General features: G+C 37.2%; 1 protein-coding gene across 1 annotated transcript in view; it reads left to right on the top strand.

Moving 5' to 3' along the window:
- SNTG2 (syntrophin, gamma 2) overlaps positions 1–24,357 on the top strand; it is a 132,516-nt gene that overhangs the window by 5,324 nt on the left and 102,835 nt on the right. Inside the window, exon 2 of the mRNA XM_009999251.1 lies at positions 11,366–11,503. Coding sequence (XP_009997553.1) covers positions 11,366–11,503 — 138 coding nt within the window. The remainder of the gene's footprint in view (positions 1–11,365; positions 11,504–24,357) is intronic.

The raw sequence follows: 24,357 nt of genomic DNA, 5'->3' as shown, positions 1-24,357 counted from the left end.
CAGCAGGAACATTTATTAGACAGCTGAAATTCTACCAGGGCAAGCTGCATGGTACCAGTAATAGAAATGATCACATTACTTTTATGAGAACCTGTCAGCTGTTTCTTACATAATCTCCAAAGAGAATGTTCTTGCAGTCTTTCTCATCTATAGCTAAGTGTTTTAGTTTGAAGTATGTAATTTATGCTTTCTTTTTTTAACTGGTATGAACCTAGTAGTAAGCATACGAGCATCTTTATATTCTCAGTCTATTTAATTCTGTGCTTCTGTCCTGTTGCCTGAAAAATGAGGTGTAGTAATAAGGAAGCAATTTACTTGAACATATTGTTGGCACGATCCGTGACCTATTATATCTCCTTATTGGAGTGTATTAACTTATCAGGATTTGCTGAGAGATCCACACGGGTATCGCCTCACACAGAGGATACAGGAACTTATGTCCTGACTTTTTTGAGTGAATAACTCGCTCAGTGCTTACTAATATTTCTAACAACAGCAAGGTTTATTGTGGGGAAAACAAAGCAATTTGGGGCAGGAGGTTCAAAAGGAGTGATTATAACACATTAAACATATATGGGTACACCTTAGTTACACAAGACAAAATTATATTTTTCCCTATAAGCTGAGGTAGCCGGATTTATCTCACCAAGCGGTGGCGCAAGTCAGCTGCAAGCACTCCCAAGCGCAGGTCGCCCCCCCTGCCAAAGAGAAGCGGCGCGCGGCTCCGGGGACCGTAGGCGTGACGAGCGGCTCCGGGACTTTGGGACCGGGGCTTTGGCAGCTTCAGCTGCGACGAATGGCTCCGGGACTTTGTGTAGACGACCGCCTCGAACACGAGGAGAGAGCGAGAGAGAGAGGGGCGTGCCGCGCTGCCTCTCTCATGGGGTTCTTCGGCACCAGTTTTGCATTTCCAGGCTTTTCAGCCAATCAGACGGGACCTAGTCCTGCCCCTGCTTCCGGCCACGGCTCCTCCCCTGTAGCAGCTGCCCCCCCCACACACACACACAGAGGGGGTTCAGCGCCGCGTGGAGAAGCCGTTTTAAGTCAGTTTTGTCGGCTGACTCAAAGGACATTTCATGTTCGTGTAAGGAAATACCTGGTCCTTCACAATTGTCTAAATCAGAATAAAGCTAGGCCATTTTTCTAAAAACTTGTGCCTTTGCTGTTTTATGGGATAGAGTCTGTATTCTAACATGTTCAGCTATGTGGCAGTATTATTTAGCATTGATTAGAATTTTAGAAGCAGGGAATTTTTATTCAGTGTGACATCCTGAAAGTTCATTTTCTGAGCAAGCTTTACACCATTTAAATATTTGTGTCTGATGTTTTGAGAAGTGCATAAGAATGACAATAATCAATCATATCTAATTAGCTCATGACACACTGTGCTTGCAGTAATTAAATGAGACATTATTGCTTACTTTCTATTGATAAAGATCATACAAGTTGAGAACCAGCTGTTAATCACTTGTCTTGCAATGCTAATGTCATTGACAGAAAATCCCAACAATCTGCCCCAAGGCTATTTTTAAAAGAGCTTTCTGTTTGAAGTAATCTGTGCTTTGGGGAAAAATACATTTGAGTAAATGTATATTTCTTAAATATGGTCAAGAACAGACATTTATTTCTGATGCTGATTCTTATCATATATTGCATTGAAAATTTACAGCATGTTTGAATTCAATATCTTTAATTTTAATTTTCCCACCCTGGAATAATTGACGTTCGTCAGATATATTCCACTGGCTTTGTTGTGAGTCCTCTTTTTACAATGGTTTATCAGGAATATATCATCTTTCTTCTTGACTAATTGAGAATAGTGATTGTAGATTCTAAGAAACTTTGAAATGGGTTTACAACTCTAATAAAAATGCATAATCGAATGTCAGTCTTGAAATGTTCAAGAGAGCATTTAAAATAGTAAGGCATAGATAAGTGCTCTTATTAGCTGCTTACTTATTGAGACTACAAAGAAATTGAGGTTTTTTGCTTATTTATTGTTAGGTTTGGCTTGAAGGTTTGCTCATTTTAAGCAGGAGCTGAAATAAAGTGCGTATGTTCCAAATATGTCTTAAAAGTCAGGCAACTATTAAGTTATTTTAGCTGTATATTGTTCTAGATTAAAAGGGTTGAGTGAGTTTTCTTGTTTGGTTGGGGGTTTTTAAATTATTTTGCAATATTAAAAATAATCCACTGTTAAAAATTAACATTGGCAGTTGCTTTCCAGCTGCAATGAAATTCAGACTTGGTTTTTGTTTTAATTTGAAATATTTTCCTTAAGACTACTTTAACATATTTTCTTTCATACACCGACAAAAGCTGAAAGGCTGGACCGCTGGGACAGCCACAAGTTCCCTCAGCTGCAATAGTGCAGAGAAATGTTGGTGCTGCGGCCCCTGCTGCAGTTCATCTCCTTGTTAGGAATGAAGGTGGGAGCAGCTGGTGGTGGACTACATTTCTGCATGCTCATGTAGGGGGTAAAATGGGGATTGTGGCCTCTGCCACAACTGTAGGTGCATCCATTTTTACAGATGGTTCTTCTGACTTGTTCGTAAAAGCCCTCAATTGCCTAGTACTGGGGAACCATAATCTATTCAAACACTCTGTTTAAGGGCTTCTTTATAAGAACTGGAATTTTGTAAAGGAAAGAGTATTAAGTTTTAAGAATTTTTATCTCAGCAGTATAGAAGCAGTGTCAGTAGGTGTAAAGGCCATAGTATGCTAAAGCTGAGAAAAAGGGCAATGCTATGTGTAAGGGAGTGCTGTATAACTAATTTCAGAAGGTTACAATTAATCTCTGTCTTTTGTCTGCCTTTAGTTTTAATGAGTGATTCTTTGTGTGCTTACAGTGCTAATGGAATCATTCATTTTCTACATTCCTCAGCTGTATTACTGCTCTCACTGCATATCTGCTGTCCTTATCCATTTGTCCCATTCTGGTCTATTGAAAAGCCTGTATTTGTGTTCTCACTCGAGCCCTCTTAAGCCCGGAATTGTCTTATCATGAAAGATGAAGGTGCAGTTCTTCTTGGGCTACAGTCCTCCTTCAGATTAAGTCCTATAAAAGTTATTAAGAAATTTTATTGTAAATGTCACTCATAGAATCATAGAATCTCATCCATTGTTAAGAACCCTAAACGGTAAACTTTTTTCATCTCTCCTATAGCAGTTACACATTGTTTGGAGCAGATGTCCTTCTAAAGCCAGTCAAGCTTTCTCCTGGATGATGAGGTTCAGTCATGTGCAAGAACTTGCATAAGTCTGAGACAAATAGATCTGAAAGAAATAGTCTTGTCTGGGATTTTGCCCTGTAAGAAGATTAGTACCTGTACCATTTGAGCAATTATTTGTTCAGTTTCCTCTCAGAATCCTTAGCAATGGATGTCGCAGCAATCTGTTCAATGACCTCAGTTTCCTTGTAGCTGGAATATGTTTAAAGGAGGAGATTTCTGAATAATTTTCATTTCTTTGCAATAGATTTAGAAGTACTTAAAACTGTCATTATGTCCTCTTTTTTTTCTGTCTTTAAGCTAAACAAACCAAATTCATGCAGAATGATTTACAAGTCCTATTTTCCAGATCTCTGATCACTTAATTTTTTTGTGGTTTTTGTAACCCTTTTCAGTTCATTACCTCTTCACTTAGTGTAGCTATGAATCAATACTGACATAATGCTGTATAAAAGGAAACAATATACTGAGATGTATTCAATGCAATACTGGTGATAGAATACTTCAAGAGCATGAAATTATTCCTCCCTCACATTCAGCAGTGTTTAAGGAACCTTCTGTACTACCCAGCTGAAGGACTGTGTTTACTTGAGGGTGTTGTCTTGTGAAAGACAAAAAACAAACCCATAATAAAGAACCTGGAGGAGACCAGCCAAAATATCTGCTTGCCTTTATTGCAACAGCCAGATATTGATGCCATATTTTGCAGTCAAGCCTCACTGCTACCTGCCCGTTTCCTTTTCTGAGGAAATTATGAAGGAAGACTTTCTTCTCCCATTCAAGTGACTGTTCTTCCTGGAGCATAGCACCTTGCACTTTTTCTATTGCACTTAATCCCATTCTTTTTTAAAATATCAGTAAAAGCTGTTTTAAATTTGAATTCTGTCCTGCTTTGAGAAGATGTCTCTGTCTTTTGATCATGATAGTAGATATGGTATAGAAAACTTATCAAAGCAGTTACATAATAAAAAGTAAATATGAACCTGCTGTAAATCAGTGGTTGAAGGATGTCATTGTCCCCTTCTACTCTGCCCTGGTGAGGCCACAGCTGGAATACTGCATCCAGTTCTGGGCTTCACAGTTCAAAAGAGACAGGAAGCTACTGGAGAGAATCCAGAGGAGGGTGATGAAGATGACTGGGGGATTGGAGCATTCTCTTATGAGTAAAGGCTGAAAGAGCTGGGACTCTTTAGCCTGGAGATGAGAAGGCTGTATCAATATATATAAGTACCTAAAAGGTGAGTGCAAGAATATGGAGACAGACTCTTTTCAGTAGTTCCCAGTTTCGGAACGAGGTGCAATGGGTACAAGTTGGAACACAGGAAGTTCCATTTAAATATGAAGAAAAACTTCTTTAAGGTGAGGGTGATGGAGCACTGGAATAGGCTGCTCAGGGAGGTTGTGGAGTCTCCATCTCTCTAGATATTCAAAACCCGCCTGGGTACAATCCTGTGTAAAGTGCTCTGGGTTATCCTACTTCAGTGGGAGAGCTGGACTAGATAATCTCTAGAGGTCCTTTCCAACTCCAGCAATTCTGTCAGAGCAGTGGTGAGGTGAGACTGCTCACAGTTCTCTTTTGGCCTGATCAGAAATTATGTAGGATAATAATCACTGATTCTAATTCCTACATGTCTTCAGCGAGCATTGCAGCCATTAATATAGCATGGATATAGAATTTAAGCAGAGTTGCTTTAATGAAAAAAAACTTGATAGTTGTTGAAGAAGAGTCTGGGATAACCCTCCTGCTGAGTTGCAAGGTTCAGTCTGAATCCTCTTGCTTTCTAAACTCCTCCTCAGAGAGGAATCTAGGTGCAGCTATTCTGGTCTTAGCCCACAACTATTTAAAAAAACCTAAAGTTCAGACCCTAGGTTCTATCACAGAGTTGGTTTATTACAGCTTAAGCTGGGTGCCTCCAAAAGTGGGCATCTGCCATATTTTGCCTCTACCTTTAAGGCTTCACAATCTGACCATGCACTTGTTCACACTATGTGCATTTGACTGTTCATCCCATTATCTTCTATGATGATTGCATGATTGCATCTTCCCTTTTTGATTGTTTCTGTCCTCCTCTATCTGAGAGTCCTTGTTCACCATCAGTCACTTCTCCTCAGGATAACTCAAAGAGTCCAGTTTTTCCAACATAAGTTTTGGTTAATCCATTTTACCATTGTGTAAGACCATTTTGAGTACTTATCTCATTGTCTAAATCTTATTTCAATATTATTTCATGTGGTAGAGTGAAAGTTTAACTAAGGTTCAATCACAGGAATTCAGCTAAAGTTTAATTAGAATTGTAGCCTAAAGCCTCATCACACTGGCTACTCATACTAAGTCAAGACACTTATGTCAAGCAGTTTTAAGTTTGCCTGTATCATAAACATTTATACACTTAGTTCTAATATTTGTTTAATTAATCTAGTAATCCCAGTGTTCCTATAGTTAATCCATTTCTACTTTCAACAGATTGCATTAAAGAATTTGCTCATTAGACCTCTGAGGTGTAAATATTTGTGATAAGATATTTGTGTGGAAATATAACTTGAGTTGGGAAAAACAATTCAAGTATGGTGCTTAAAGAATTTTATTTACAAATGAAGGAAGGTTTTAGCAGTCAAAAATTGAACTCCCATGGAACTGAAGCGATTAATTTTTTTATTAAGGATGAGGATCAGGAAATAAAGACTTCTGCTGGAGGACCAATTTAACTCAATGCAGAGGATTTTTTAGATCATACAATCCTAGAATGTAAGGGGTTGGAAGGGATCTCTAGAGATCATCTAGTCCAATCCCTCTGCCCAAAGCAGGATCACCTAGGGCAGGCCACACAGGAATGCTTCCAGGTGGGTTTTCAAAAGTCTGCAGAGAAGGAGACTTCACAGCCTCTCTGGGGAGCCTGTTCCAATGCTCTGTCAACCTAGCAGTAAACAAGTTTTTCCTCACGTTGAGGTGGAAATTCCTATGTTCTAGCTTATACCCATTGCTCTTTGTCCTAATACTAAGCACCACCAAAAAGGGACTGGCCCCTTCCTCTTGACACCCACCCCTCAGATATTTGTAGACACTAATAAGATCCCCTCTCAGTCTTCTCTCCTCAAGACTAAATAGCCCCAGTGTTCTCAGCCTTTCTTCATAGGAGAGATGTTCAAGTCCCTTGATCATCATCATAGTTCTCTGTTTGACTCTCTCCAGTGGATCCCTATCTCTCTTGAATTAGGAAGCCCAGAACTGGACACAGTATTCCAGGTATGGTCTCACTAGGACAGAGTAGAGGGGTAGGAGAACATTCTTACACCTACTGGACACACTTCTGAGTACACCCCAGGGTACCATTGGCCCTCTTCGCCATGAGGGCACATTGCTGTCCTATGGATAACTTACTGTCCACTAGGACTCCAAGGTCTTTCTCCATGGAGCTGCTTTCCAGCAGGACGACCCCTAATCTGTCGTGCTGCCTAGTGTTATTGGTCCCCAGATGCAGTACTCTACATTTGTCCTTAATGAACTTCATGAGGTTCACCTTTGCCCAGCTCTCTAGCCTGTGTAGATCTCATTAGATGGCAGCACAGCCTCCTGGTGTGTCAGCCACCCCTCCCAGTTTCCTATCATCAGTGAATTTGCTGAGGGTACACTCTATCCCCTCATCCAGGTGGTTGATGAAGATATTGAACAAAACTGGACTGATCCCTAGGGAACACCACTGGCCCCAGGCCTCTATCTTGACTCTGTGCCACTGATCACAACCCTCTGAACTCTGTTGTTTAGCCATTTTTCAATCCACCTCACAGTCCAACCATCTATCCCACATTTCTTGAGTTTTCCTACAAGAATGTTATGGGAGACAGTAGCAAAAGCCTTACTGAAGTCAAGGTATATGGCATCCAGTGCTTTCCCTTCATCTGCCCATTCGCTCATGCCTTTGTAGAAGAATAACAGATTAATCGAGCAAGATTTCCCCTTAGTAAATACATGTTGGCTACTCCTGGCTACTTCTTTTCTTCCATGTGGTTAGAGATGGCCTCCAGAATGAGCTGCTCCATCTCCTTTCCAGGAATGGAGGTGAGGCTGACTAGCCTGTAGATTCCTGGGTCTTCCTTCTTGCTCTTTTTGAAGACTGGAAGTGACACTGGCCTTCTTCCAGTCCTCAAGCACCTCTCCTGTTCTCCATTATATTTCAGAATAGATAAAGCAGACAAAACTCAAGAGGATCCATTTTTGTGAGGGTCTAAGGCACTACTGCTCAATTTAGCTGGCAACAGTAGTGATCACAAATTAGAAAATACATTTAGGCTAAGAGAAGATGGGAGAGAGGCTCACAGTTAGCAAGAATAGTACCGCTGCACTGCATGTACTCAGACATCTGCTCTGGATGGATACAAATACATCATGATTTTATTATTAATTTAGTCTGAATTTTCTGATAGTCTGTGTATGAATCTTGAATGTTTTCTGTCCCTCTTCAAACAGTTACTAGCATGAAAAGCCTGACAAATACGGCATCAATACGTATGAGAAGCAAATGAACACAAACAAGTAAATAGTTTCTAAAGAAAACATAGTACACCTCAACACCTCTTTTAAACTCTGCTTAAGTTTTTTAAAGCTTTTTCAAAATAAAACCTACAGCAGTGAAGACAAGTATTTTATGCAAGTAAGACCAAAGTTTGGCCTAGAGATGCCTACTTTGAAACAGAATTTGCAGCTGTGAACTTCAGGCTGCAGATGCAGTGTATTGAAAGAATGATAAATTTTGGGTAGGGCTCCAAAACATTATGCTGGATGGGGAATGCTTTAAAGCAAGTGCACTAGCTAGAGATTTGCCTTAAGTAGTCAACAGTAAAACTGATAAAAGGATTCATCTGCAATTCTAGTTCCCTCTAGAGAGTGTTTTTTTTTCTCCTAGCGTGCTGACAGTTTTTGAGTTTCAGTGTTTTTTTTCTTTCAAAAACAGCAGTGAATAAACTTTCTTAAAGGTCACAGCTACTGTGATGCTTGTGCTACTCATCTCCTTTTCTCTTCCTCCCACCACGTATATGGATGTGCACAGGCACTCCTCACACCCCTCTTCCCAAGACGAGTGTCTAGAAATTTGTCAGAGATATGGAAATCAACATTTAATTTCTTCATCTGCCCAAGTGAGTTTAGATTTACATTCCAATACCTCTCATTGTAAACACTTAAATCCTATTGAGATACAGCTCTCATGGCACTTTCGGAATGTTTTTTGTTACAAAATACATGTAAATTTGCTATGTGTTCTCTAAGATTAGTACATAATTTTGGGGAGTTATTTCCACTTTTCAGTCCTCAGTTTCTGATTAGTCTTAACAGCTACTATATAGACAGTTTTAAAATGAGAAATCAAGATGCATATAGCATATATATGATATATGATATATAGGATATAACCTCTCTGTATACAGGATATACACATACGTGCAGAGACTAAGTTCCCATTAAATATCTTTGTTTTAAGAAGCACTTCATCTGAACTGGGATTTGCTTGCTAGAATTACATATGCCATCTCTTTAACAGTAAGAAGGAAAAAGGAAATGTGCTGAATTCTGATTCATAGCCATTTATAATGGTTTAAAAAAAGCCAACTTGAAAGGCTAAGAGAAATCTAGATTAATCATATTGATTCTGAAAGCAAATAAGGTATTGTTGCATGTCATCTTGGATCACATCAGGAGTTAGATGGAGTGTGAGGTAGGTATTGGATCTTAATAGAAATAGATGAGCTGCAGTGAGACTTTCAGTTTAACTAGTGTGAAGGAAAATGCTAAGCTATTTAATCAGTCACTCTAAGTATTTCATTTGTTACTTGATTGTTTGTTACAAATGAAAGTTCAAAGGGTTTTCAGTTGTGCTACTTTTAAATACATGTAACAATTACTAGCCAGAGAAGTGTTCTGGTTTTAGACTGTATAACGAGCTCTCTAGAGCTCTTGATGTTTCTGTAAAGCATGCTGTGGTACGTTGGCAAAAGTAACAGCAGTTGCAATCTAGGTGGGACAGTGATGCACAACCTTTGAACAACAGCAGAAATGCAGTGATGGGGGCTTTGCAAGACAGTTCTACTGTTAGAAAATACTTGCTGTTACACAGCATAGCTCTTAAGTGGATGGGTGGATGGTGTTGGCACAGTTTTCGTAAGTTGTCATTCACAAAATTGTAGTACTAAAACATCCACACATGCTGGAAATTTAGAAAATTTCAAATCCTGGGGAAAATGAAGAAATGTTTGTTTCCAAATAAGTGATTAAGGCTTTACACCCTCACTGAAATTTGTTTCCTTTAGGCATTCTCAGCAAACACTGAGGACAAGATTTATCTGTCCTGAATTAGACACTGATGTCTGAGTTGTTATATGTATTTTTTAACTCAGAGAGCTACAATACCATTTGTTCCTTTCTAGATGGATGCAGATGAATGTAGAGAAGAGTTTAGATAAGTGACGCTTCAGAGTTGTCTGTTGAACACCACTGGTTTGATGAAATCTAAACATCTGTCCTAGAGATGCATTTCTACACTGTAAACCTTTGGCAAGATCCATTTCAAGCTGAAGATACCTGCATGGGGATGTCTGCTGGTGTGGCCAGTGTCTGCATCCTGTTATGAACATGGAAATCTGGTCTTACCTGCAGATAGAGGAGAACCTCAGTGTCCTAAAAAAGCCTGTAACAGCCTTACATGTGTGGAGGTCTTAGGCATCCTAAAGTGTCTTAAGTGGCAGCAGTGACATACACAGGGACTACTGCTTTGAGCCCAGGGGCAGCAGAACATCATGAGCAATTCAGCTGAGCAACTGCGGTGTGTATACTTCAGGGTTAATTTAATTGCTCTTTAGGCTGAATTTTCCTTTTCTAAGAGAGACTTTGATGCCTGGTGCTTAGTAGAGCTACACCACACCTAAATTTAAGTATCTTAAGCTTAAGCTGATCTTGCCTTTAAAGACCAAAAGGTTTTATTGACACTCGCCACAGTTCTTTCTCCCTAATTTTATAGGAATGAAAATATTATAATTAAGATAATGTTCCTTATATGATTTTATTTTAAGATCCCTCAAGCATTCTTTTAGTGCACAGGGCATGTTTCTTCTGTAATTCCATTACTCTGTTATTTACACAGTCTACTATTTAACAAAATGTAGATGAACAATTTGATTTGAAATTATTTGATTATTTGATAATTTAAATATATTGATTATAACTTGATTATTCTTCACTTACATAGAGGTAAGTGCAGTGTTGTGGTAATGCTGTTACATACATTATAAATTAATAAACAGGTATTACTTTAAAATATGTCTTCCATTTCAGAATAGATGTTTTACTTTACTCTTTTGTGCAGTGACTGTTTGCTTATTTTAACAAATGCCTGTAAGCACTCCAAATTCCAGTTTTTGTTTAAGGAAATACCTAACTGAATACTAGTGGGAAGTTTGTGCATAAGTAAATAAATTAAAAAATTAAAACAAAATGTATTTTCCATTGTTTACACCAAAATAGTTGACTATCCAATAAAGTTATTGGTCCAGTGATCATGTAACTTCAGAAATGTTATGTTCATCTTGATGTAAACATACCAAAATTCTGCAACATCTGCATTTATTTGTGGGTTGAAAAGTAGTTTTTTACTGTAACTCTGCATGTTAAAGGCAATGTTTATTAAGGATGCAAGTATTTTTCTGATATGGTGGAAGGAACAATCTCTAACTCTGGAACAACATTGCACTTCCCTACTTCTTGCTGACACTGGAAAATGTGTTTACATAAAATAAAATGTGTTTACATACCTATCTGCTTTTAATACAGTTTCATAATAAGTTGCACAATTAAAAACAAATAGAGCATTTAATGACAACACTGCTTTGTGGAACAGTACAGTGGAGAAATTATCATTATTATATATTTTTAAGTATCTTTTCATGTCTACTTCAAAGACCATTTAGCCACTATTTTACAGAACATGTGTCTAATCCATTTGAAGCCTGAAAAGCAGAGCAGTTTTACTCTTTCTGTAAATAGTGCACATTTATATGCATATTATGTATTGAATGGGATAGAGGTTGTTATTTATCATTATGAAATGTGCATATTTTTATATTTTTGTTTCTGTGCCTTGCTTTCGCAGACTAAAACCAGTATTGCATTTTTGTATGATGAAGTATCCGAAAATGCATATGACATCCGACTGAAGCTTACAAAAGAGGTATTAACAATTCAAAAACAAGATGTCGTCTGTGTTAGTGGAAGTGATCACAGTGCAAATGTAAGTGCTTCTACATCTCTGTGCTTTTGACTGTGCACGTTAATATCTTCTGCAGAGATCAGTTTGTGATATTGGAGTGCAAAAGATTTTTTTATGCAATAGAAATGTACATAGTGATCAGTTGCTGGGGTTTCTGTGCATGCTTACATTCTTGCATATAAAAACTTTATTGTTCTGGCTGTTGCTATATGTCTTTTATTCTGACATATGTAACTTCATGTGAGAGAAAATGTGTATAAATGCTGAGATTACAGCATTCTTCCACCAAATATTTTTAAGCCATTAAATGAAGAAAGAAAAAAGTATTTCCCATTGAAAGCATTTTATGAGTAAACTAGTACAACAGATATTTCTTTGTTTCTGTTCGGGTATTGACAGGACGTCTGTTCAAGAGCTGGCTGAGAGAGCATTTGGCAGACACTTCTTTCACTTTTATACTCTTTCAGGCATACATGAGGCTTAATTAGTGCCTGCATGTATGTGGTGGATTTTTCCTCAAAATTCAGTTAAGCTTTTTTTTTAATCTTCTGTATCACTGCTTAATAATGTTGTTAGAAAAAATGGCAGTATTTTATATAAGCAGTATAGCAGTATTTTCTATGTTATGGACATCACCAAATAGTGTATTTTATTTCCTCATATTTACAGTATTCCTCTTAAAACTAAGGGTGGGTATCCTAAGTTTTCTTGAGTAAAGAATTGTGCTGGTATTTGCCAAAGTGAAAAATTCATGGCAGCCTCCTCAGAGTGTGCCAAGGGACAGTCTGCTTCCTGTATTGCGCATGTCATGTAAACATAAAATCTGGGGGCTAGGGGACATCAAGTGAATTTGTTGTACTCTGCTAAGAATTAGGAGCTGAAAGGTATATAATGGGTATCTGTATATACATATGTGACAATGTCTCAGAGAGACAGTCTGCCTAAATAACAGAAAAAAAAGTTTAATTTCTGCCATAGCAAAAATATAAATTGTTTACTGTAACACACACACACAAAAAAAACCAGTTTAAAATAGGTTTTAATAATTAGAAATAGTATGTACTGGTTTCAAAACCTATCCATGGAACTCTGTGGATCATGACTTGCTCTAAAAAATACTCAGAAAGGTTGCCTCAGTTGGCAACTAGTGGGAGGCTTCTCAGTGAAGTGAATGCCATGTCCCATTCTAATTGGTTTGCTGAAACCTCAGCCAAAACTCATCAGTTTGAATATATTTTCTACTGAGAAACATGAAAAACTGCAGCTTTTAACCGCAGACATTACTGGTAGTGATGATATCACCCAAAAACAAAACATAAAAAAAACACCCCAAAACCCAAATCCCTCCCCAAACAACCCACCAAGTCTGCCTCTTCCTTTTAATATCAAGATCTGGGCTTATTTTTATGCATTTTAGTCTACATGTTATGGGTACCCTAATAGGATTTCCTGCTGGAAGTCAGGTTAGGAAGACAAGCACTGATAACTTGAGAAGCTGGATTTTGAAAGAAATTTTGGAAAGTAAGAGTCCCTGCAGTAGAGGTGGAACTGGTATAATGCAGCCACTGAATGCAAAATGAGCTGAAGTTCCTCGCTTGCATTTCATGACCAGTAATGATTACATAAAGTGTAAGCCTGGAGAGGAGTTACTCCTGTGACTGTGTCAAATTGAGACAGTCTTCCCAGGGTGTAGAAGTAGTGTTAATTTGTAAAGGTAAGGGAATTTCAAGTATAATTCAGGTATTAATTTTGGTTTGAGTTTCAAAGTAGTAAATGTGGCTTTAAGTATGAAATCCATTCAGAAGAGCTTTCTCCCACCTTATACTGTTGAAAGAGCAGGCAGTCCTGCCAAGCTGATGTTTCCTGAAAAACATTTTTAATGTTATCTCCTTATCTTCCTTAAATTTTCCTGTGTAACATTCTGAAAATTAAATGTTAAGGCTCTGATCTGTTGGGATTTTTTGTGTCCCTTCCAAGATTTCCCCACAAAACTCTAATGAAAAAAAAATGGTCTAAACCATGGCTTTGTGGCAATATTTGTTTTTTCTATATCGTATTTTCAAGCCAAATAAAAACTTTTGGAACACTGATATTTAATATAAAGACCAGTTGAGTGTAACGTGAAGATGAATACTGTCTTTTTTTACAGTATTTAAATTGCTAGTACACAGGAACTCAAAACCAGAATTTGAAATCAGGCTGAAGTAACTGGTAGTTCTCTAGCACTAGTTTTGGTAATTCTGGTTTTACACCTACAGCTACATTAGATAAATTCCAAACAGGTAAATGCTTTACTTTTCAAGTGGTTCAAGAAAATAATTTTCATCCCTGTGCTGTATGATTCAAGATATTAATAGAAAATTGTAATCTGAAAGACAATTATGTAGCAGTCATAAACAATCACATTGTCTTACCTATCTATTCTTCTTTCTATACTTCTTTCTTATGTATTTGTAGTTAATCTTTATTTTACACAAGGCCATTCATCTTTCTGGTTAATTTGCAACAAAAATAGAAAAAGCTTCTTTACTTTATTTCTGTAGTCACCTCAAACACGTGGGAGGGGAAAAAAAAAAATCTTTTGTTTTTAGACTACCATTTTTAGGTGAAGTATGTGAATGGAAAAATATTGCAGAAGAAAATTCTTTGTCTATTTGTGGTAATACTTTGTTCTCCAGCCAGTTTTGTGGGACAGCATTGGTGGGACGCATTTGCTTCTAGCCTCCCTTTCTCTGACAGGTTTGTTGATCCCGAGAAGTACTGAGGACAGGATTTGCAGCCGTGGGTGATGAGCTCTGCTCATCCTGTCCAGTTCTAAATGCTGTAGTGAGAACTGGCAAAGGCATCAGTGATCCCTGATGCTACTGTCATGGGTTAGACTTTCAGCAATAGAGATTATTCCCAAAGATAAAGGGCTCTCAGTGTGAAATGCCTTTTACTACAATCATCTAGATTTACCTTGTTCCGTATTTTGCCATATGCCACTCATTTAAGTGCTACTTTTAAACACTCAGAAAGCTTCATCTTTGATGAGAAATTATAGAGCTGTTTTTTTGTGATTTAATGACAGTTCAGCCCATTTCACTAGTTCTTGGTATTTTAACCTTGGATGTAGAGTACTGAGAGAGAAGAACAATGTTTGTGAAATTCAAGATGCGTAGAGAATAAATAATGTTAAGTCAATAGGTCCTTTTCCTTAGTTTTCAAATTTTAAATATCTGTAAAAATCTGGAAGTGAGTCCATTGTTGAAAACAATATTTTCAGAGTTTTATTGTATACTATTAAATTTATAAAAAATAATTCCTATGTAACTATCGATTGCACATTTATGTGATTAAACATTCGATCTGTCCACCAAGATATCTTTCAGAACTTCAGATTTGTCAAATCCAAGCATTCTAAGCTAATCTTTGTGATGTAGTATTATATTTGGGGTGTTCATATTTGTAGGAAAAAGGAAAATTTATGGGTACCTCAGACTTAGTGCATGAAGGTATTGACAGAAATTATGTATTGATTATGAATTATGCATTTTTCACTATCTTTTAAGTATAAGAGAAGATTTTTTTTTCCCCCTCCCAGATTTAAAGTTTAACAATACTCAGAAAAGGGAATTAATTATATGACAAACAGAGAACCATTTTCAGCTGAAGGAGAAACAAGGAGGCATTCATTTTTGTACTTTATGCTTCATTAAAGGATGATTTTGCTTTAACTTTTCATCATTGTGCATGCTAAAATTGATTTTTTACCTACAGTGCTTCACACCCTTGATATTCTTTGTTTTTCTTCTTTGAATATGTCCAACATCCTTCTCCTGTTGTCAGCCCACAGTTTTATGCATCTTCTCTTTTCATAAGCAGGGGTTTTTTTCTTTTACTTTGTTTTATATTTCTTTATAGTTTTTTTCCTGCTAATTCCACTTACAAAATAAGAAAAAGAAAAGAAATGCATCAGGCTTTTTATCAAAATCAGTCCTTCTCACAGAGCTGAATTGTCTCTGGCTTGATCAGTGGTCAGACAAAGAGACTTCTAATGCACACTCCTGGATCTCAATTGGAAGAAGACTCCTCAGAGATTTATGTGAGTCTAAAAGAATTAGAATAACAAAAACCTTTGCATCCTGGGTACCCAATTGTCCAGCTTCACAAGCTGTGTCTTAGCTGGGCTTTACCAAAATGAATCAAGGTAGGTGAATAGGGAATAAAAATAGTAAGATTAGTTGTTTTATTGATTCAAAAAATAAAGACAGTGCCTGAAAGTGTTTAAATCCCTGATGAGACTGCTATGACTTTTTCTTTATAACTTAGATGCTAGTAAGGATGGAGAAAAATGTTTCAGCAAACTTCTGGGTGAAGGTCTGCATTAAAGTCTAAAAGTTAATTTCTTTTAACCCAAGGAATTTTCTATCTAGATAACTGCTAATATTACTGTTTGGTCATTGCCTATTCTACCATTGCTGGTATATTATTTTTTAGTCCAAAATTACTTTTTAAAAAGCTAATAATTAACATTTGCTGTCTTTTTGGAAACTTCAAGTTGGTGATTAAAGAAAGACTCTTCATTTTGAAATTAAGATTGCTTGTATGGAGAAAACACATTATTTAACCATTTGTTATTTTCTGTGCTCTGGAAAACTACCCTAGATGTTTAGAAGGTAGCAATCAAGTAATTCCTTAGGATCTATATTATTAAAGATGATAATAATAATAAACTTGTGTTGTTGTCACTATGAGAACAGTTAAAAGTCTGTATCATAAAATAAAGAACAAATACGACTATTCATCAGCATGGCAGAAAAGCTTTGTTATTAAAGTTAAAAAGAGTAAGTAGCTTAAGTAAAAAGGCTAATATATGAACAGAACAGAAGAATGCAAAGGACACTATGGATATCTCTGAAAAATAATCTCTCCTTGAGACATGAGAAGAGTCCAACTGAGTAGGCATTCATACCAATCGGACAGAAAAGAAGGGCAGTGCAACATTGGTGTTACTACGTGGTAAACAAGGCATATGTACAAACATATGTGTCTTTTATTAAAATTACAATTGCTCTATTATGCATGGATCTGTGACAGACTGTCAGGATTGGTAAATTGCCACTTTATGTATTGTGGAAGCTTCAACACTTCAACACTTAGAGGGATATTGATGGGTGCAACCTCTACTGTTCATCTTTGCCTTCAGACTAGCCAAGATGCGAAAAGTTGCACAAAGTGAATACAAATGAAATTACTCAAATAAAGAACAACTGTGTTCAGGCAGGACTTACCAATAATTTGTTGTTCTAGGATGACATTTTACTTGAAAAAAACAGAGTATTTTTAATGGGAAAAGAAAAAAGTATAATCGTATCTTGCCACAAAGTGTTTTATATATATATGTGTGTGTGTGTGTGTGTGTTTAGTAGCTCTAGAAATCCATATTTATAGATGATCTGCCTACACGTAATCTGTATTGTCAGTCTGAGAACAGTTTGAGTCCTGGGTCTTCTCATACAACTTGTCAAAGAAAACTCCTGTCCCAAATTAAGCATCTTACAACACAGGGGAGGAGTTCCTGAGAATTCTTGTGTACTCATATTGAGACAAATGTGTTTAATTCAGACAATTCATATGATCACCATGTCCAGGAGAATAAACTGCAGGGGGGATTGTCCCAATCACCTTTACTAGAATAGATAATGTAATCATTTCGATTGAAAAGGACCTTTTGAGGTCATCTAATTCAATTCTCTGCTAAAAGTGAGGGTATCTTACAAGTTTGTCAAGTTGCTAAAGCATTTGTCCATTCATTTGGACAATATCTCTAAGGATGGAGATGCTACCACCTGTCTGGGCAGCCTTTTCTAATGCTTAACTGCTTTCACTGTGAAATTATTTCATGTTGTGCTCAATTGGAATTTTCTTTTTTGCAAGCTGTGATTGTTGCCTCTCATGTTTTTTTTGGTGCATCACTGAAAACAATCTGGCTCTGTCTTTTGTATATATATGCTTTAGATTGGCAGGCTTTGAAAATAAAATTAGTAACTTCATTTTACTCTATTTTAAAATAAAAAATTAAAAAGCAAACCCAAAACAACCCTTCCAAAAAAACCCTTTTATCTACAATAGTGGAAACAGCTATAATAATATTAACCAATAAAAATATCTTATAATGCCATGTTTATTAAGCATTCTATGCAGCTGTCCCAGATCTTCACTAGCATGTGAAAAGATCTGCTTTGTCTCTATACAAAACTTGGCAGCGATCGCTGTGCCTTAGTTTATTTTTATAGCTTCATTCTTCCTGTCCTTTTGGGAAAGGGTGAGACCCTATGCAATACAAGGACTTAAATATCAAAACTCTCTTTCCCATTCAAAATACTATTTTCTATCTATGTGTTCCTTATTACAGTTTGCCTTTTCATGAACATGGAGAATGAGGCATAACACGACAGCATGGAAGACTAATTTGTGTCTTTCCCTCCCCTTTTTTGCAGATTCTTGACTTATTTTTCCATTGTCTCATTCCACTTTCTGAGTTATCATGCCTTCCAAAGCAATGTAACTATTCCTAAGAATATGAAACAGTCTATTAAAAGTTATACAGACTTGGGACTAAATTTTATACAGGAACCCTTTGACCTAAAAGCTTTACATGAAAGCTATACATGTTATACCCAACAGTAGAGCAAATCTTACTTGTGATAAAGTTCTTTTATTGGCATCCTACCCCAATGCAGTTTTACAAAAAAGTTGTTTACTTTGATTGTTTACCTGATTAATTATAAGATTCTGGTGGTTACAATCCTGCAGAGGACAGTATTAAGGAGTTGTGGTAATACACAGATGTGTCACATTCAGTCTGGCCAAAGTGGCTACTGTGGCATTTACATTTTCTTCATGCTCCACTAATTTCTTGGGATTTGTGTATAGTCACTATTTTCAAAAAAGGCTGTGGGACATTTTATAAGTAGTAACAATAGTGACTAAAGAAGGGATCAAACTTTAGTGGTTTTAGTCTTCCCATTAAGTCTTCTTTGACCCTGGACTGCCACATACTGGAAGAAGGAATTTCCGTGTCCCAGTCCTGGGTGATGGCACTGCAGTCCATCTGATGTGCTGCATGATATGTGGTATGGTGTCTTTACATATAAGCATAAGGCTACATGGTTCTAGCCTTATCATGTAGATGCTTATGTAGTTAGATTCCATGATTAATCATAATCCTGCACCATCTCTGATAAAAGCATCTGTGTGCACTCTCTTCCCTTGGTATGATGTTTGTTCTGAATTCCATCTGGAAATAATTTTGACAAGAGCAGCCCCTACTGTAGTTTAAATTCCACAGTTCTAGGAAGACAGTCGGCAAAAGGTGGGCTGCAACCTGAAGCCACTGCATTGCACTGCCAATTGGTGATAAGGGAGGGTTGTGTGAGCAGAAGTGGAAATCTCTCTGCTTGGTGGGAAGTTAAACATGCAGAACAATTTGCAGAGGAAGCTGTGGGGCTGGAGAGGTGGGGAGTGTGAGCTCATCGTAACTCCCCATCTTGAGGAGAAAACTTCCTGAAGGATTTCACGTATCCTTGTTCTCACCCGCACCCTCTTTTGTTCTTTTTGGATATGTAACAACCAGCAGGATGCATTTGATGATACATTTTACTGGGTCTCACATTCCCATAGTATCTGTTTCTTCAATCATTTTTTATCTCATAACTTCCTTATCAGAGCTTCAAGAGTTGCTCAAGAAAAGGAAGATAAGATATGTCTGGGATGTTAAGTATCTGTCTTCTTAACCCTTCTGGTATCAGGTTGTTACTTCCCATTAATCCATGCAGAACAGGTTTGCAGGTTTCTCTTCTAACTCTTGCTTCTTATAAAAATTCCAACAAAATCTGAAGAAGTTTAAAGTATTACAGCATTTTCTACCATGTGCTTCGGTTTGATGTTTGGAAATATATGCATTCATTAATATTTTCATGTGGATTGGCACAGAAAAGGGAAATATGGTGCATATAGAATATTTTTAGAAATGTATCCATTTAAGTCAATGTGTGTGGAGTAGTTCAAGAAGAATCTTCTTCTGAAATGCCTTTAATATATTGTTCATTAATTTAATTTAGTATATTGTTCATACATACATTTACCTAAAAAATATTTTGCTTAATGAAAGTTCCTTTGCCACAAGTACCAGTCCTTTGTGTTAACAACCTGTTAATAATGACATAATGGGTAGACATTGACATATGGATATAAAATCTTGCTAAAATTGATACCAGCAATGACTGTAATTGCCTTCTGTTGCCCATTAAGCTCCAGTCATGTCCTTTCATATGGAAGAATATCAAGACCTTTCCAAAGCTAAACTTTTTGAGTCATTGTGTTTTAAAAGAATCTAGAAAATTTTCTATGTCAAGAGCTATCTCATACCTTAAAGACGAGTATTCAACCATGTAATTTCAAAATTAATATTTTCAGAGGTAATTTAGAGGTCTAATAAAAATACAGGATATTTTTCAGCTGTGTAATTGTTTGTAGGCGTTATAAGCAGCATGTCATCCCTATTATCAAGCAGTCTCTTCCCTATACAGCTGTTGGCAGTGTTCTTTTGTATGATGTCTGTGTCTTCTATGTTTTAAAATTTATATTATATCTGTTTTTCAATTTATCCTTGCCTAGCATAATTCTTAGAATTCTTGAAAGTTTCTGCCTTACAGGTATTTGTTTCAAAATTGGTGACTGAGACCTTTTAAGGCCCTACTCACCCCATCTGTATAGTCATATATTCAGTTCAAAGCTCTTCTGGAATTGGCTTTGACTTGATTTCTAGCACCTTTGGGAACTATATGTAAGCAAAAAATACAGCCTGAATTTAAAAATCTGTTACTTGCACAGCTTGCATCTGTGAACTTGGCTGTCAGCATCTTAAGTTGGGGCAAAATCTTTTCAGTTTATTCACATATTTAACAGTTTGTTCTGCAGTGTAGTTGTTTGCCCCAGCGGACAGAATGTGATACTGTTCTGAAGTAAAGCCCATCTCCATACTATGTGCTTTGGTAAGATACAACTCGCTCATTATACTCTGCTCTCCTGTTATTCCACAAAGGTGGTAGTGACTGAGAGGATGATAGATTGATAGCACCTAAGTATTTCTTCTAACTCAAAGTTTAAATTCTATTCTTCCAGTATTGTGGCCATGCAGATTTCATCCCTAAACAATTGTTTTTTATTTTGTACTTAGCTACCGGTCTTTGTGGCTGTAAATCTTAGTCTTGCACAAAGAGTAGGCTGTTTCCTTAAGTGCGGTTTAGTTGTCTTAGAACATATGCAACCTTGTTCAGTCAATTCCTATATGCCCAGTGTTTTCATGTATCTGAACACGGCAAAAGTTTTACTCCAGCATTAAAAAAATCAGAATCTTAGTATTGCTTTCAGCTTTCCTTTTTAGTTAGATACTGAATAACACTTTCTACAGAGTTTTCCTTGCCTGTAGTGAAACAAAATCACATAGCCATCATTGAGGCTACTGTAGCTCTGTATTTATTTGGGTTTTTTTTACAGTCTGATACAAATGTCTGCCTCACTTTAGCCTCAAGCTATAAATAAATCAGTCTGAAAGGAAAACATCTTGCCTGCAGGCAACTAAAAATTGACATGTTATTTGTATGTTTAAGTGAGACGTAAACTTTGAGTTTTTAGCTGTGTACGATATTATCATTGATGTTGCAAAAAAGATAGGGTCCTTTTCCAAAAAAATGGTAATTTAATTTTGTCAAGAAGTTCTGGAGTGTAATTTTCTTTCTTAGTGTCTTGCAAAGCTAGTGTGAGTTTCTCACCAGATGTTGTAGTTACAAAATTTTGTTGTTGTATAAGCTGAGTCAGACCTAAAATCTACTGAGTCCACTGTCCTTTTTCCAACAGCAGCCAATATTGTTTCCTTAGAAAAGCCAAACAAAAAAAAAAACAACACGGTTTTGTATTAGCACCTAATAGATTTTTTTTTGCTGTAGTTGTCTGATATCCCCTTGAACATCTGTAGACTTTCAACATCCATATTCTTTTCCTCACCAGTCTCCAGAATCTACTACAGAGCATACAAAGAATTACCTCTTTTCACTTGTTCTGATCCTTGTTCCTAAAAGTGTCATTTGATGCCTCCTAGTTTTTGCAGTGGAAAAGGCTATAAAAACAGATTCCCATTCACTGTTCCTTGTGCAACTTACTGTATGCTAAAAGTCTCCTGACCCCCCAGTCTATCTCTTTTCCTAGATGAAAAGTTACAGCCTATCCTATTATTCCTCCTTGTACAGGAGTGGGTTTGTGCTTTGATCAGTATTATTGGCCTTTTCTAGCAGTTTCATGTACAACAGGATCAAAATCATACATAATTTTCAAGGTGGAGTGAACTTTGGATTTGTACAGTAGTATAATAATGTTGTGTGCTTGGTCTCTGTTCCTTGGCTCAGACTTCCAAAAATTTGAATGTGTTTTAGACCACTACCGAACACAGCACTGATGCTGTAATGGAACCATGTACTTTAACCCCAACTCTTTAATAGAAATGACTGATTTAGAATCAATCCTAATTCCTTACATAAATATAGGAGAAAAATAATCTCTCAGGGGGTTTGCCCTGCTGTTGTATTTTGTATGCAATTTTGTTGCCCAGTAACTATTTTGTAAGATGGTCTGAAAACATTTTCAGTTCCTTTTTCAGTAAGAAGCAAAGATGTCATTGCTCATACCATTTTTGTCTTTCTCCTTTTTTTTTCTTTAAATTCTTTGTGAGTATTTTGAATAATGCTGGTTGCAATATAGGCAAGAGTGACCTTCTTCTATTGTAAGCATTAGGCATTTAATCCATCCGCTTGTTTTCTGTCTGTTTTGTAACTAATTTTAAACACCAATATATCTGTGCAAAGCTGTTCCCTCATAGTTCCTATGTTTCCATAACTCACCTTTAAAAAGTATACTGTCTTGTCCAAGATGGATCAAGTTCATCAAAGTGCCTGCTAATTCTCTTCTTTGTAATAGTTTCTCTCACTGTCTATAGATTCACACCCCCTCCCCAGTAGTGCATTCTAATTTATTTAATGCAGGCCTTAAGTTTCCTAAGCCTTAACTGCAAATTATTTGAAAATTGGTGGTTTTTTTCAATGTCGTAATCTTCAAGTATCAAGGCTTTATTGAAAAGTATAGTTCCAGTTCTCCTGCTTTGATTCATCCCTTAGTTCCTTTAAAATTAGTGTGAGTGGTGTTCACCCTGGTTGTTTGCTTCTGTTATTTAGTCAATTTGCTTCTAAAGTGATTTCAGAGTGAGACAGATCCATACATCCTTTGTCCTACAAAGAGTGTTGGAGGAACAGCTCTAGTTTCAAAATAATGAAAAGTGTTCGTTTATCTTCCCTTTAGTAGCCTTCTTTTCTCTGAGTATGGCTTTTATAACTTGATCATGAATCATCCCTGCTGTTTCTTTGGCCAATATCCAGCTCCTGGTAGATTTGAAGATTTATTATTAATTTTTATTCTTTTTGGCATTTCTTGGAACTCTCTTTACTGTTGCTCCCTGCTTCTGTGTTTCTATTTTATTTGCTTTTGTTCCTTTTTCATGTCTCCATTTGAATATTATGTCCATTATTCTAAACATGTAGTGATATCTCTTAACCTTTTCTTTAAGCCGTTCGGTTTTCCTTTTTTTCCTAATTAAGCCCTTCTAATAAGTGGTATTCATTGGCTCTGTGGCTCTGTGCTTGCAGTGGGTTACTCTTAAGTACCCTTCACATTGCCTATAAAGTTTCCACTTTCTTAGCTGCAATACCGGTTTTTCCTTTTAACAAGCTTTTTCACTTTTGCATAGTTACTTTTTTGGGATCACTCTTGAATAAATGTTGGATGCAAAGTACATAACAGTTGCTATTACAGAGCACCTTTTCATCTGCAAAAATTTTAACTACATCCTGCATGCTGTACTCAAGACTAGGGCAACTGCTGAGTTGAATCTTCTGAGCCTGCTACCTCTCCAATTTATTTGCATTCTTTTCAAAATGAGTGTATCAGAACTAGCTGTTAAAGTGTGTGGATCACTGCCAGATACAGAAATAAGAGCCTGATCTAGTGGGACATGTCTCTCTCCATGCAAGGGGGTTGGAACTAGATTATCTTTATGGTGCCTTCCAAGCCAAAACTATGATTCTATGATTCAGTGAATCTATGAAATAATTTGTAGTTTCTGTGCTCCTTCTTAATAGTCTCTTGATGTTGTAGGATTACACTAGTGATTTTGACATGGCTTTGTGCAGGAGCATAGTTTTTTTCATACTCAGCATGACTCATACAGCCATTGCAGAGGAGCAAAGCAAGCCGGGGTGAGCACAAGGGGAGGAACTTGTGAAACTGGAAGCGATGTGAAGCAGCAGCTTTCTTGCTGAAAGTGCAGGCAGGGCGTGCAGGAGAGCTCAGCCATGGTCTCCACCCGGTGGAAGGCTGTGACTTCTACACTTACCAGAATGGACACGGCAACCCAGACAGAACTCCTGCAGAAACGTGCAGCTGTCCAGGTTAAAGACTGTGAGGAGTCCTAGAGCCCTGCACTGGCAACAAGTGGCAGTAACGAGAACTGCAGCGTCTGCTGTGAACAGGTGGACGATCTGCTCAGCCTGGTGGCAGAGCTGTGTGAGGAGGTCAAAAGGTTGAGGAGCATTAGAGAGGCTGAGCAGGAGATAGACTGGTGGAGCCACGCTTTGCCCTCCTTTAAACAGAAATGGGAGCACCCATCAAAGAACATCCACAATCAAGAGGTGTTTGTATCCAGCCCCTGTCAAGCTAAAGGCAGAAGCCTAAATGAAAACCTACGTTTTGGGGATTTTGATGATGTGATGGCCTACATGGCACTG

The sequence above is a fragment of the Chaetura pelagica genome, unplaced genomic scaffold (assembly GCF_000747805.2).
Source record: "Chaetura pelagica isolate M959 unplaced genomic scaffold, ChaPel_1.0 scaffold90, whole genome shotgun sequence".
Lineage (NCBI taxonomy): Eukaryota > Metazoa > Chordata > Aves > Apodiformes > Apodidae > Chaetura > Chaetura pelagica.
This window is presented reverse-complemented; position numbering and strand designations above follow the sequence as displayed.